A 15,493-nucleotide genomic window follows, 5' to 3' on the forward strand; every position below is an offset into this window, starting at 1 on the left:
CTGCCCAGCTCCCTTCATTCCACAAGTGTCGCTTCGCTCTCTCCGGCGCACTTGGCGAGCCGGCGAGGTGAGAGGGATCCTGCGAGCGGCCGCCGCGCGGCGAGTCCGGAGCGGGCGGCTGCGGGGAGGCGCGGACAGACGGACGCTCCCGCTTCTCGGCCCGCGCCTCCCCCGGGGGCCGCCGGACCTGCACCCCGCGCTTGCCCCCGCTCGTCCTCCCCCCGCCCGGCCCCGCGCGCTCCTTCCTCCTCGGCCGGCCCCCTCGGCGCGCGGCGCGCTGGAGGCGAACGCGGGCTGAGCCGAGCGCCCCGCGCCGCTCCCTGCATGTGCGGCCCGCGGCGGCTCGCAGCCCCCGGCAGCAGCCTCGGCAGCTTCGGCCGCGCCTCCAGAGGCGGCTGCAGCGGCTCCAGCGGCGGCCGAGCGGCCGAGCCCGGGCTGGGAGACACGATGCGCCGCGTCCTCCGGCTGCTGCTCGGCTGCTTCCTCACCGAGCTGTGCGCCCGCGTGTGCCGGGCGCAGGAGCGAGCGGGGCACGGGCAGCTGGCGCAACTGGGCGGCGTGCTGGTGCTGACGGGGGGCAACCGCTCCGGGGCCGCCTCGGGAGAGGCCGGCGAGGGCGCGGGGGTCTCGGACGCGCCCCCGACCCGGGCGCCCACGCCGGACTTCTGCCGCGGCTACTTCGATGTCATGGGCCAGTGGGACCCGCCGTTCAACTGCAGCTCGGGCGACTTCATCTTCTGCTGCGGGACTTGTGGCTTCCGGTTCTGCTGCACGTTTAAGAAGCGGCGGCTGAACCAGAGCACCTGCACCAACTACGACACGCCGCTCTGGCTCAACACCGGCAAGCCCCCGGCGCGCAAGGACGACCCCCTGCACGACCCCACCAAGGACAAGACCAACCTGATCGTCTACATCATCTGCGGGGTGGTGGCTGTCATGGTGCTGGTGGGCATCTTCACCAAACTGGGGCTGGAGAAGGCGCACCGGCCCCAGAGGGAGCACATGTCCAGGTGGGCTGCCCCCCCCTCCGCCCTCCCCTCGGGGCCTCGCCCTCCCCGCTCTCCCCTCCCCAACGTCCCCCAGACAGTGGCGCGGGCCCCAGCTTCTCCGCCGGGGGCTGTCTCCCCGGAAGCCAACTTGGGCTTGCAGCGCGGCCAAGGGGCGCTGGGTTCCGCACAGGTGTGCGCAGGGGGCCTCTGCCCCCTCGCCCTCCGACCGCAGGCGGAAGCGGACCTGAGTCGCGCGGCCTGGGAGCCCCTTGAATCTTGGGTTTTGGGGAGGGGGGGTCCTTGACACCCTTCGGATTCCAGGTAAACAGGGGCAGGCGAGCCCCAGAGGGAAGGGGGGCGTGTGCGAGCCCGCGCGCGCGTGTATGAGCGAGGTTGGGGGGGGCGGGGAGTGAGTGCCGCCTGCAACTCGTACTCGCCGCGGTGAGGCCGGGTGGGGGCGGGGTGGGGGTGGGGGGAGAACAAAAGCCCAGCTTGGCGCGCCCGCCTGGCCATCCCACAGCTTCCCGGTCCCCGAATGGGGATCTGGGCTGCCCCCGCCTGTGTCACCCTCCTTGCAGCTTTCTGCTTGTAAGCACCTCCACGCCGCTCCCTCGGCCTGGCCGGCGTGGCCTCCGGGGGGCCCGAGCCCCCTCCCCGAGAGCCTTCACCCCGCAAGCACCCTGATTCGTCAACTTTGCTATGTGCCTGATGCATTATGCAAGTCCCAGCTCGGCAAGGCGCAGCAGATGGGGGAAGGCATTTGGGGATTAATGGAGCTATTTGCCTTTTGCGTGTGTTTTCCAAAGTGTCTAAATGGATTCGCACAACTCAGTAACTTTGGAGGCGGAGGAGGCAGCCGTGAACTTGCAACCCTCGGGCCAGGGTGGGTGGGGGGAGGCGAGGGGTCGGTGTGCAGTCGCGGCCCGTGAACGCTCGCTGGAGGGCCGGGCGCGACATTTAGCTGTCCCCTTTCGGCGTCCGGGAAGCCAGGTCGCTAACACCTCCCCTCCCCAGCACCCCTACACCCCGCCGGGGGCCTGTGTGCGCGCGCGTGTCTGTGCACGCGCTCCGTGTGCCTGCTGCCTGCAAGATTTTAACAAAGAGACCCACCAAAAATAGGCGAAGGAACATCACCACCTCACTAGTAATTATTTTCTATTTATACGCAGAGTATCCAATGATTTTTTTTTTTTCTCCAGAGGGGAGGGATTTGGGGGTAGGAGGTGAAGTTCTGGGTTCGGGTCAGCAGGGAGGTGCGAGGGGATGGTGAGGTTTTCAGACAGTGACATAAGCCGGGAGGGGAGCCAAGAAGCCCCCAGCTAGCAGCGGAGTTCAGCCTTGGCCCCGCCCCCCTCTTGCGGTTCCCCCTCCTACCCCAGGTGCCCCGTCAGCAGCCCAACCTGCCCCCCTGCCCACCTGCCCACCTGCCGGGTTATTTCACTCCCTTGCTGTCAGGCCAGGCCCTATTGATTCTCCCGGTCCCCGTGGAGGTGAGAGGAAGAAATGTGTGCAGGACTGCGGCAAAGGGTGCCGCCTGGGTAGCACAGATTTCTGAGAGCCAGGTAGGCAGCTTTGCAGATTCCCCTGAACTGCAGAAATCTCTATGGAGCCTTTCCCTCCAAACTGGCTCTTAAAGGAGCCCTCCGGGGAAGGGAGGGGCTAACATCCGGGGTGGGCGGCTGGAAGTGGCTTCACACGGTCTTGGATCTGAGCTCCTTCCCAGGTAACCAAAGGCCCAGCAGGGGCCCGACTTGCTGGTCCTGCCACCTTGCGGCTCTGGGGGGTGACTCCAGCCAAGGGCTGCAGCCCCATGCCTCTGCAGGTGCCAGGGGAGCTTTGATTGGAGGCTGAGTGTAGGGGTTGCTTAGCTGCCCCGAGTGCACCTGGGGCGTTCCAGAGCCGGGTGCAAAGGGGGATTGTTGCTCTTTGCTGGCAGCTTTCTAGGTATGGTGTTCAACCCTGGCTGCTGTTGATGATTACCTGGGGTGCTTTTCAAAATAGGCAAAAATAAATAACTACATATATACATACATACGTACTGACCTGTGACCAGGGGTCCACATTAGACTTTGGAATCTCTACTGTGGGGCCTAGCATATTTTCCTTTAAAAGCACTCCAGGTGATTCTTATGTTGAGCCAGTCACTGTTAAGGAACTGATAACCTCGAAACACAGGCCTGCATCTCAGGCCCTGGACTGTGTGTGTGTGTGTAAATACTCATGTAGTTTTTACAGGGACCTTATGAGCCAGGTGCTGTTTTAATTCCCACTTACCTGTGAGAAAACCATGGCTCAGGTATGGTGGGTTGCCCACGGTCCTACAGTTAGAAGATCGTGCAACTTCTTGTCTCCTGGTTTCAGCTGTACCAAGGGCAGATGTTTTCAAATCAAGTGAGCATGGGAATCTGGGGGCAGCGGAGGTCCTAAGAATGCAGACGCTTGAGTTCTATCCACAGAGATTCTGAAGCCATAGGTTGGGGTGGTTCCCCACCATCCTGCTGTTAACAACCTCCCTGGATGGCTCCGAGAAAAAGCAGCCCACATTTGGGGGAGCACTGGGCTTGGGACTATCTTGCAGAGAAAGGAAAGGGGCCATTGCTTGCATTGCGTGGCTTGTTTCTCTCCCCCTGGGTAACCTGTCTGTGCTGCTGGGGTTGCCCCAGGTCACCTCCGAGCACATCAGGAGCTCATTCTGCAGTTAATCGTGTGGGGTCCCCGCCGTGGCACTTGGCTCCTTAGCTTCTGTCTGACAGTGCCGAGGGACGCAGGTCGACCATCTGAGGGCCTGTGGCAAGGTAGCGTAGCTTCCAGGTGACACTCATCTGCCGGCTGCCGCGTCTTTATTTTTGTCTGCGGCTGCGAGGGATCCTAAGCTGGGGTTGCTCCTCCACTTGTCTCGGAGTACCTTTTCTTAAAGACATAAAGCAGGTTGCCATTTTCCCAGGGTGAACTTGGGCCCTGGTGACAAGTTAGACTTATGTTTTCCATCAGAGTCTTCCAAGATGTGAGTTAGCAGGTGCATGGCTCGCTTCCTTCTGAGATGATTGGGAGAAATTCAGCAATTCCAGGAAGGTGGGGACAGGGAGGCTGGGGTGAGATTTTGTGAGAGCCACCCACCCTATTAGCCTCGGCAGCAGCATCCCTATTCAAGAACTGTTTTTCTTTTCTTTTCCTTTTTTTTTTTTTAAACAGCTTTTTCCTTCCATTCCTTTTTTAAGAGGCAGAGGGCTCCCATCCCATGGTTTATTACCTAAATGCCTGCAATGACCAGGAATGGTCCGGGCCAAAGCCAGGACTCAGGAACTCAATCCAGGTGTCCCTCATGTGTGGCAGGGGCCCGATGACCTGAGCCATTTCCTGCCTCTTGCCAGGGTCTGCAGTAGGAGGATCCTGGAATTGGGGGCCAGAGCTAGGTCTGGACCCCTGGTGCTCAGATGTGGGATGGGCTGTCCTAACTGGTATGGAGTCAACCCCTGCTTGTTGGAAGAAAAGACTGAACATGTAGGCAAGACTGGTTACCAGACCATGCAGCCCGGCTCCGGTAGTCAAGCTGTTTCTGATTATGCACTTTTAATGTCTGCCTCCATTTTTTTATGGGGAAGCATTTGACACATTCAGAAAATTGGGGAGAATAGGAAAGTGGACTCCCGTGTGTCTAGATCCTTTGTCAGGGGGCCGCCTCATGCATTGCAGGATGTTGGGGGGCATCCCTGGCTTCTACCCACTACATACCGGTCAGACACACCCCACGCTTGGTTGTGATGGTGAAAAACGTCTCCAGACATTGCCAGATGTCATCTGGGGGCAAAGGTGGCTGTGACTGAGAACCATGGATTAAGTGATCAGTGATGGGTGGTTCGTCAGATTGGCTTTGCTACTCTCCCTTCTTCCAGCCTGCCTCCTCGCTTCCTCTCTCCATCCCTCTTTGCCTCCTTCCTTTTCTTCCTTTTTTTTTTTTTTTTAGCTGAAACATTGAAAATAAGTTACAAACAGGCCATTGACCCGGAGGCAGTGCTCAGCATGGGTCTGCTAAAAATATTGTCCCACGGAACACAATTCCATCATCATACTAGAGGGAAGCAAACCCCCAAATTCCATGGTATCACCAAGTACCCAGTCAGGTTAACCATTCCCAGTCCTATAAAAATGTTGTGGGGCTTGGTTTTCCAAGCTAGGATTCAGTCAAGGCACCATCGTGTTGGCTGTGAAGTCCCCTTACTTTCCATTGTGTTGATGTTTCAAAACCAAGCTGCAATCAATTGTCAACATTTAAAACTGGAAGATTACATGCAGACAACCCGACTTCTCTTGAGAATCCTGTAGGTCTGGTAACACCGTAGCTGCTTGTTCACAACGGAACTACTGGTTGTGATGAGTGATGGGTGCTCCCTTTGGAGAGATCTTGGGTTCATCTCAGCCACCATTCTACTCTCCTATTTCACTAAGAGATGTTACTGGCCAGGCTGGTCTGAACAGCATGGGCTCCAGTGAGATGGCCTGAGATTTGATTTCTCTCAGTCACTTGATCGCTGTGTGACCTTGGGAAAGCTGCTTCCCCTCTCTGAGTCTCAGGTTCTTGCCTGTAAATTGAGAGTTCACCAAGACCAGGCTTGGAAAGCAGTAAGTGTAGACCCTGTTTCAAGGTCACTGCCTGGCAGCTCTTACTCTGTAACACCACCCTTATTAGAACGTGTCTGGCCTCTTATTAGAACATGTCCAGCCTTGTGTTACTGAGGGGAGGAGTTCTGTTGCCTGGACCTCACTGGTCATCCCTAGTCCTGCTGTGTTTGTTTATCAGTGTGACTCTGGCCACGTCTCCTCACCTCTCTGGATTGCACTTGAATCTGAACTGGAGAGGCTGGGTGATTCAGGAGGGGGAGGTCCATGAGTGTCTGCGTTCAGTGCGTTGCTGACCGTAGGTCTAGGGGACATGGAGGAAGCCTGCCGGTTCTGCAGTCTTGCCATAGACTTCATGTGGAAGTTCCCATTTCGTCTCATGCCCTTCCCTTTGAGGTAGGTGCTAGGATAACCTGCCGTGTGCGGAGGCGTGGATTGCTTTCCACAAGGACGAACAAGGCCCCGGTGAGTGAAAAGTTGGGCTTTGGAGCCAGACAGGCCGAGGCAGGGCACAGGACCTGCGGTCTTGGGGTGAAAACCTGCAGGACTTCAGGCTTCTCAGATCCCAAAGAAGCGCTTGTGCTCTGCAAACAACAGCACGTGCGTCTGGCCTGCTTCAAGGAGCCACTGTGAAATGCAGATGAAGAAGAGTATTTTGTGTACCTGCTCCTGCTTGAGCCCACACCTCTTCCTGGAGGCATTGGTGAAAATGACCTTGGGGGCAGAAACCCATGTTCGAAGCTCTCTACACTTGAAGCCAGTAGAGAACCTGTGTCAGAATTTTGCCCAGCTGCAATCAGAATTGGAAATCCAAGCATCGAATTGCAGAGAATGAAGTCTTGTTTTCCAAACACAGTTCAGCAAAGCTGGAGTTGTTTGCAGATAAATGGTGTCTTTCTTTTGCCCTTCCTCTCGTCTTTGGACTTCTCTGCAGTGTCCCCACCTTCCTGCATGTCTCTGGTTATCCTAGACGTTTACCAGCTTCCTGGGCTGGGGAAACCAATCATGCACCCATATACTGTTGACCATTGTTTACCATGGGAAGTCTTGAATTTTATTTTTCTCTCCCCCCTTGAAGGCTATACTGTTTGGGTACCAAGTCCTTGCATTTTAAAAGTCAACTTTGTTGTTCATTGTGTAACGTACACAATGGAATGCCCGCAGTTTGATGAGCTTTGGCCACTGTCTACATCTGTGTAACCACATGCCCGTCGCCCGTTCTGCATCAGTTGTGCTTCTCTGCAAGAAGAAAAGCTCAGGAGTCCCGTTCAGGTGTTTGAACATCAGAATGTGGTTTGGACGTTGGGACCCTCAGAGGTTTTGAAGATCTGGGACTCAGAGCTCTGCTTGCCCACACCGAGGTCTTGTATTAGCTCAGCCACTGGAATGAAGATGCAGCATTTTATGTCTGTGCCTCGGCGATGCCTGGTGTGTTTGGTTCAAATTCTCTTCCGTCAGAGATTGCGTGGCTGCCTGTCTTTGCCATTTAGGTATCAGCTCCGATGTTACCGTCTCTGAGGGGCCTTCTTTGATCACCCAGGCTTCATTTCCTCTGCCCTACACACATACACACACACACACACACACCAGCTCACCGCTCCATGTTATCTATTTCATTTTGCATTATGGTCTAAAATTTGCTAGTTTATTATCTGTCTTCTTCAATTGTTGCTCACAGCAAGGAATGCAGGGTGACAACTGTGTCCAGAGAGCCTGGTTTAGTACTTGATGCATAAGAGCTCTGGTTTCTGACATCCTCCCTTGCATGGTGTAAGAAAGTATCGCCTCGTTCACTCATTCTTGTATTGCATAGGTATTTATTGAGCATTGACTTTATGTCCAACACTGTGCCGGGAGCTGTGAAAGAGCAGAGAATAATGAAGATGCAATTCTTGTTCTCCTGGAGACAGGAAACACATGAGGACATGTGCCAGAAAATGGAGGCTAAGTTGAACCTTATGGCCCTGCTCATGTCTAATCATTTCCAACATTAAAAATTACAATATTTCAGCAGAATTGCTCTGAACTGGGTTAAGGAGTTATAAAGAAAAGTGTAGTTTCTTGGGGGAAGGTCCCAATCTTGGCTAAGGTTTTCTAAAGAAGTAGAACCAATATGTAAAGAAATTTATTATAAGGAATTGGCAAGTTCAGAGTCTTCAGAGCTGATGTCCCCGCTCCAGGCTGAATGACTTCTGTAGAACCGGGGAGAGTCACTGTCCCAGTGCAAAGGCCGCCAGGCAGCGTTCTCTGCTACTCAGAAAGGCTCGGTCTTTGGCCCTGTTTGGGCCCAGGTGACATGATGAGAGGCCCACTTGCATTAGGTCCTCTGCTTTACTAGTCTACCCATTGGATGTTACTCTCATCAAAGAATACCCTCACAGAGCTACCCAGAGCAATCTTTGATCAAATACCCGGGCATAGCCTGGTCAAGGTGACCCTGGCCTTGACCATTGCAGGTCTTGCTGTTCAGAGGGTGGCCTGACAACTTGAGCAGCATCTGTGGCCTCACCTGACTACGCTGAATCAGGATCTGCCTTTTGATGAGGTACCCAGGTAATCTGGGCATTCAAGTTTGAGAAACTGTGTGCCACAGATCCTTGGGCATTTGTTGAGTTGTTGCACATAATTTCTTAATTCATCAGAATTTTGAGGCACATCCTCATTGTCAATTTTTTTCATACTCACCCCATATCTGTACATTTCTTTTAGTTATAAGCATATGCATGTACCTGTGAAAAATTAGTAGGTACATTGTAAAGCATCCATAAAAACAGAAATTTGAGCTAAAGGTGAAATATTGTTTTAAAATTTGTTGCTAGTCATGATTTCATGCTGTCATTAACTAGTATCTTAAAAGATGTACATTGAGTGAAGTTCACTGTTAATAAATAAATCTATATGTTAAATATTCCTGATGCTACTTTGGATTATTTTTGGCTGCCTTTGTTTGGATCTGAGTGGATCATCATTGTTTTAACCATGTGGGAAGCTACTGATGAGAAGAGCAGAGCCAATCCTGTTGTTCGCATGTGGTTGCACTATCTTCAGTATGTGGTTTTGTTAGGGGGCCTGGGTTTTAAGCCACAAGGCTGCTTGGTGACAGTGTAGACATGAGTAGATGATATAATCTGTGAACCCTCTTTGGGGGCACACGTAACCTCAATACAGGCAACAAGACCCAGAGAGGGTGCCCCTGGAGGTCACCTTCCTTGGTCCAGGGTTTCTGATTCCCATCATAGGACGTGGTACTCTGGGCATCAGTGCACATAGTAAGTGTATTCCTCACTTCAATGACCCAGAACACCTGTTCAGACATGTTCTGTCCCTGTGACAGCGGCACAAGCCATACATTGACAACTCCTTGGGCAGGAAATGGAGCTCTCTCCAAATCCTTGTCTCCACTGCGTTTTCTGGGGATGGCAGCGCTAGGCAAAAGTGTCTGTCAGCTTTTGGGCTGGAATTTCATGATTTTTGGCAGCCCTGGGGATCTGCAGATGGCAGAGCTGACCAAGTTCATAGTGACCATCATGCCTGCTCAATTTGCCATCTTCTTGAAAGCCTGAATATTTTAAAATTTTGGGAAGGCTCCTGTGAGATTATGATGAAAGCTATGGCTCCTTTATCAAGAAAACTGCACAAAGTTTCCATTCAATTTTACTGCAACTTGGGGATTCTGCAAAGCTCAGGAGGAAGAACTTGTTAGGAAGTGACTGGGCAAGTTAGTTTTGGAAGGCCTCTGTCAATTTTTCCTTCCCTTAAGTCTCTGAATTTCCAATGTGGCTTATCACACAGAGGCAGGGAGAAATGTGAACTTTCATTTCAGACACTTTCAAGTTTGCATGTCCATTCAGTTCCACTGATGAGCTGGGTTTCCATAGGCAGCTTTGGATTCTGTAAAATAGGCCGTGATAACCCACACCTTCTAACATTCTCTTCCTCATTTGCCCTGTTCTACTTTAGTGGAAGTCTTGCTTGTTATGCAAGTACATGACCTTGTTCTGCCCCCAAGACCTTTGCACTTGTTGTGTACTCTGCCTGGAATACAATTCCATCATCGTCATGTGAACAAACCCTTCTCGTCACTCAGGGATCAACTTGGGCATCACCTCTTCATGACCATACCCTGCGTCTCTCTCTGTCCATTTAGGATTCTTAAACAAGTGTAGAATTCAGCGGTTTTCAGGATAATCACAGCATTCACACATATCATCACTGTTTACTGCCAGTCCACTATTTAATTCTGAAAATGTTTTTATCATTCTTAAAGAAATTCCCCATATCCATTTGCAGTCAATTTCCTTTCCCCCTTCTCTATGCTATCCCTTGGCAGACATGAATCTCCTTTCTATCTTTATGGATTTGTCTGTTCTGGACATTTGATATAAATGGAATCCTATAATATGTGAATTTTTATAGCTGGCTGCTTTTGCCACTCATAATGTTACCAAAGGTCATCCATGTTTAGAAGGGATCATCGCTCCCTTCCTTTTCATGGCTGTTTTTGATATTTCATTTCTTAGACCATGTTCTGTGTATGCATCCATTGGTTGATGGACACTTGACTTGTCTCCACATTTTGGCTGTTATGAAAAATACTGCTTAGTCCAGTCTCCTTTGATCCTGCTACTCTTTTTAAAAAGTTTATTTGAAGCCCTTGTTTATTGAGCATGGCTGTTTTTTATTCTCTTATAAAATCCAAGTTCTAGGAAGGCAGAGACCTTGTCTGGGACACAGTTGTGTCCCCAGAGCCTTGCATAGTGCGTAGCACATGGTGGACATTGCTTGTTGAATGAACAAATGAATGAGAGCTGTTGTTAGTCTCTTGTCTCTTTCCCTCTAATTCACATGGGACTATTGCTTGGTGAGCTTTTTAATGAGTTATAGCTGAGACTTCTGCTCATCAGTGGTGTTTCTTGCCTTACTGTCCCGTTGTGCCATGATCAACCTTCCCTTCCAGTTTGGGTGCTCTTCTGCCGTAGCATGCCCTCACACTGTGCAGCAGACCCACATAGGCCTCTGAGAAAGCAGCCTGCTGAGGCTGCCCCTGGAGTTTCTGACTTGTCTAAATGGATGTGAAAATTTGCATTTTTGCAAATTCCCAGTTGATACCAGTGCTGCTCCACTGGTCGGCAGACCAGGGTGTGAGAATCACTGCTCTCCAAGCATGCAAGGGGTCTTCATAAAGTTCATGGGAAATGTGTATTATGAACAAACGATGCATGGGTTTCAAAATTTTTTGTGCCAAAAACAACCTTAAATTTTAATTCCATTTCCATGTACTTTTTGAAGTACCCTCAAATGGAGAATTATCATCCCTGCAGGTCAGGGGGATGTGGGGATTGCATATGATGCACTATGCTGTGGTCCCAAGGGATGAAAGAGATTCCCATTCAGTGATAGGCCCAGCTCTTGTGTTGCAAACAAAGGGATGAACAGAGTGAAGCTTAAGGTAAAAACACTGCTTATGTAAAAGATACACATGTATATGGCAACACTTCAATATTAGACATCATTCAAGCATATTCACATATCTGAATAAGCACCAGATGGAGGGCAAAGGGAAAAAGAATGTTGGTAGGGTCTGACCTTAGTGTGTGATCTCTGTTTTGATAGTTATCTCTGTCCTATGTGCAAACACTGAGCTTCTTTCCTGAGTTTTTATCTCATTGTGAGATCACAGATACAGGCCGAATAGTGTCCCCATTTCCTCCCCCAATAAAAAGACTCTGGGTCAAAGCCCTACGCTACTACTTACTGGCTGTGTGGCCTGGAGCATGCCGATCCACCTCTGTGCCTGTGTTCACTCATCGGCAAGGGGTAGGAGTCCTCCTGAGGGTCTTTTGTGCGGCTTTGCTAAGACATGCAATGCAAATAGCATAGTGCCAGGTTTGTGGTAAGCATTCCATAAATATTAGCCAGTGTTACTAATATTGGATTATGGATGGACATCATGTTGATATCTGCTGTGAGATATAGAGAACAAAATCTTTGAAGTTGAGACACATAGCATGTATTCATTATTTAATCCTCCCAACAATTCCACAGGATAGATGATAACGTTATTCCATGGCAGTTGGGAGAGGTATGTAAACTACTGTATTTGAGTCCTAATGTAGCCTCAAATCACAATGTGTATGAATTTTGTGTTTTCTCCACTAACCCCCATGGACAGCAGCTTTGTCTTTTGTTCACAAACACCATGGTCAGCTCATAGCAGGTGCCCATCAGTGTGTTTTGAATGGAGAGTTTTTAAATTCACTTTTCTTTCAGGGCCCTTGCAGATGTCATGAGACCACAGGGGCACTGCAACACTGACCACATGGAGAGAGACCTTAACATTGTTGTCCACGTCCAGCACTACGAGAACATGGATACGAGAACCCCCATAAATAATCTACGTAAGTACAGCTGCCTTGACCATTTTTGGTCCAGGTGACCTGTGTAGTGATCAAGTTACCAGATGTCCTGCTGTGTGTTTGGGTTAGTTAAGAGTTTCTCTTTGTTGACAAGTTAGAAATTTTATTTCATTTCTTCTTGATAAAGCTGAGTTTGGCATCATCAGATTTGGCCTGGTTACTTTCTCTGGTAAATAGTGATCCACTCAGTTGGTTCATTGTGGTTGGTGCCTTTTAGCTTGTAGATACTACTTGATTGATTCAACTTAGTTGTTCTGTTAACCAAGAGTCCTCTTGGTTGGTTCATCATGGGGTGGTACTTAGTTTACCTGTCGATTATTTGCTTGGCTAATCTTAAGTGGTTAATCAATAATGCATTTTATTGGTTTATCTGGATTGAGTCATCTGTTAGCCAATGGTCCATTCACTTACTTGTCTGCTTCCTAACATAGACTATTGATAGGTTTTTCATGCTGTTTCTTAATTAACAAATACTAGTTCAGAAGAAGAATGTTTTTTCAAAACTAGAGTTTCATTAAGATAATCCACAAAATACTCTAGGTGTTGGGGGGAGGTGTTGAACTATGGTTGTGTTGTTTTGGGGTGTATATGACTCATGCAAAATTGCGCTTCCAGGAAAAAAGTGCTGCATTCGCTATTGTGTTCCAACAGAACACACTTGGGATCTTGGTATACTCCCCCAAATCTCTGTCAGATACACATACTTCCAATATCTGTTATGGATCTGATCCATGGACTAATGGGACTGATAGAAAAATACGATTGTTTGGTTTTTGACAATAGTGCACTGCCATGGTTATTTCTAGCAATTATGTGTTCAAATAACTACAACATTAAAGTACCATGGAGGGCTTGGCTTAATATATCAAAAGGCACACAATTCAAAGGATGCATTTGGCTGTGACTAGAGGGTTCTGAACACATTGGTACTGCACATTTTTACCGTCTGGGTTACCTCTGCTGAAACTGTCCTAGGAACTGCATGGATGTTTTATTTTCGGAATTGTAGTTTTGGGCTGCTCGGTTGCAAATTTTCATGCTCAGTGAATGGAGGAAGAAGTCTGGCATTTGACATAGGTGATGTGAATTTTCTGATTCTGCTTGATGATGCTGTTTCATGGTTTGGGAAATTGTTGCAGACATGGTGTTAGAAAAACCAATGTTTGTTTTGTTTGAAAAATGGGTTAATCAAATAGAATTAGAATAGTGTAATTAAATTCTATTAAATAAAATAATTATTAACCAAGTTAATGATTAGATTAAATGGGTAGAATAATTATATTCTATTTAATTGTCAGTAAACAATGTGATGTTATTTATTTACAAACTGCATCATGAAATAGCCTAAATTTCAGAGAAAAAAAATATACCAGCAATTGGAAATTTTATGATCAAATCCCATAGCCTACAAAGGTATGGTAACCAACTCTGACGTAGTGATTGCTGTGCCTAATTTAGATTGGGTAAAAATGAACCCATTCTCTTTCAGACTACACTGTTCAGAAACAAACCGAAACATCCTGAGTGAGTGAACACGGTGATGGAGCAGATAAGCTGAAATAGTGTTGAGGCCTGGGCTACACAAGGTGGCTGTTAATGGGTTTTCCATTAGAAGTTTCGATCTCAAGGATGATTTCGAATCAGTGCTAAATGGAATAACAAACTCATTGAAGTCCTTCAACTTTCATCATTCCATCAGGCGGAAGGGCAAGGGACATTAGTGAATGTTGTCTACGTGAGAGACTTTCATTTAAAGTTGTCCTGAGAGTAAATGACCGCTCAGAAGTGGGTGTGTGGCCACTGAGTAATTCGAAAAGCCTCTTGTTACAAGCTTCCTTGGTTTATTTATGATTCTTGCTTTTGATCGATATTTGTGTCTCATTATTCAGTGATATTTTATACCAAGGTAGAAAGTGTCTTGTAATAGTCCCCTGAGTAGAGCTGTACTAGCAACACCAGAGCACTTCTCATAACCCCGGGGGAGAATCCCAGGAATAATATCGTAAGCATTGCATTGCTGTAAGGGTTGCCACAGATATTAATTCCACGTAATCCTTCAAGGTTGATCGAATCCTTCTCTGCTAACCTTGGGAATCTCTGAATAAGAGAAGTAAGCTTGGGACCCATTCACAGATTTACAAAAATAAGTTAATTTACATAATATTTACATAACTACATTCTGTAGTTGACAGTTACAACTGGCTTGTTTGTGATGGCTTGTTTATACTGTTGTTGATTTACAGGAACTATTTATATATTAAAGATAGAAAAAATGTGTACGTTCAGAAGAATGGATGATTTTGGGGAGTTTGTTGAGAGGATCAGACACGATTATTGATATTAATCAGTTATTAGGGGTTGAAGAAGCCAATTAGTGTAGCTGATTTTGGCTGATAGAGAAAGAAAGAAGGAATCTTACCTGATAACTGGAAAATTGGATCAGCCCTTCATGGTAGAATTAGGATGCACCTTTCAATAGAGAACCCTTGTTTGTGTGACATACAGCAGGGTGACTGTAGCTCACAAGAGCCTGTTATGTATTTCCTGAGAAAGTAGGAGAGAGGAGCTCCAGGATTCCAATCATAAATAATGGCAAAGAGAGGGAAACATTCATTTCCCTGATTCGATCCAGACATGTCTTATAAGTCACATTGCATCCCATAAATATGTACAGCTATTCATCAAAAAAAGTTTAAAATGCTTTAAAACTTGTATGGTAAATAACAAAACTGAAACCAGCAATACTGAAAGACTTTTCTGGATGTGATGGGAGCTACAAGGATTTGCTATTACAAAAAATGGAAAGAAAGATGCATCTGTTTGTGATACACCATGGGGGTGCATGGTTGCTTTTCACTCAACCTCCAGGCTACCACATTTGCCTGGGAATTCAGTAGTCTCAACTTTAACATCAGTTTCATCTCTATTCCAGGACCTACTCAACGTTGCTTTAAGAGAATAATAATCCCACCTCTTCCTCCTTCCTCAGTTATGTAATACGAATGCTAGGCCAGTTTCTGATGTCTTCCTTATAGTTTGGTCAAATACCGAGTCAACAGCCAATGCAGTCTTGGAAGGGAGGAGGTGGAGAAAGACATGGGTGAGTGCAAACAGGGAGGAGAAAATTCTGATATGCGGGCATTTTGCCAGCCTTTCTTTATCAAGTTCCTGGAGTTGATTTTTTTTCCTGTGATATGCAAGACTCGCCTTTTGCTCTGAAGATGGATTTTTCTCCAGCTGATGCTGTTCATATTCTTTCCAGGCATTCGGTGGCATCGCCTAAAAATATTTAGTCTGATCATCAGAAGGGCTTTGACCTCTCTGATTAACAGGATGTAGATTCCGTTGAGATAGTGATTTTCTACAAATGCTCTTTGGCTTTTGTGTAATTATAGTTTGCTTTTGAAGGCACATTTTGTCCTTAAGTGCTGTGAGTGTACAACGCCTCCCTTGTCCCTACCTCGCTGCCTG

General features: G+C 48.3%; 1 protein-coding gene across 2 annotated transcripts in view; it reads left to right on the forward strand.

The window, feature by feature from the left end:
• Positions 1–447: 447 nt before the first annotated feature.
• SHISA9 (shisa family member 9) overlaps positions 448–15,493 on the forward strand; it is a 318,569-nt gene continuing 303,523 nt past the window's right edge. For both annotated transcript variants that reach the window (XM_062180665.1, XM_062180666.1), the window contains exons 1-2: positions 448–1,010; positions 11,877–12,004. In XM_062180665.1, the coding sequence (XP_062036649.1) occupies positions 448–1,010; positions 11,877–12,004 (691 nt within the window). The remainder of the gene's footprint in view (positions 1,011–11,876; positions 12,005–15,493) is intronic.

This window comes from Lepus europaeus, chromosome 21 (genome assembly GCF_033115175.1).
Source record: "Lepus europaeus isolate LE1 chromosome 21, mLepTim1.pri, whole genome shotgun sequence".
Taxonomy (NCBI): domain Eukaryota; kingdom Metazoa; phylum Chordata; class Mammalia; order Lagomorpha; family Leporidae; genus Lepus; species Lepus europaeus.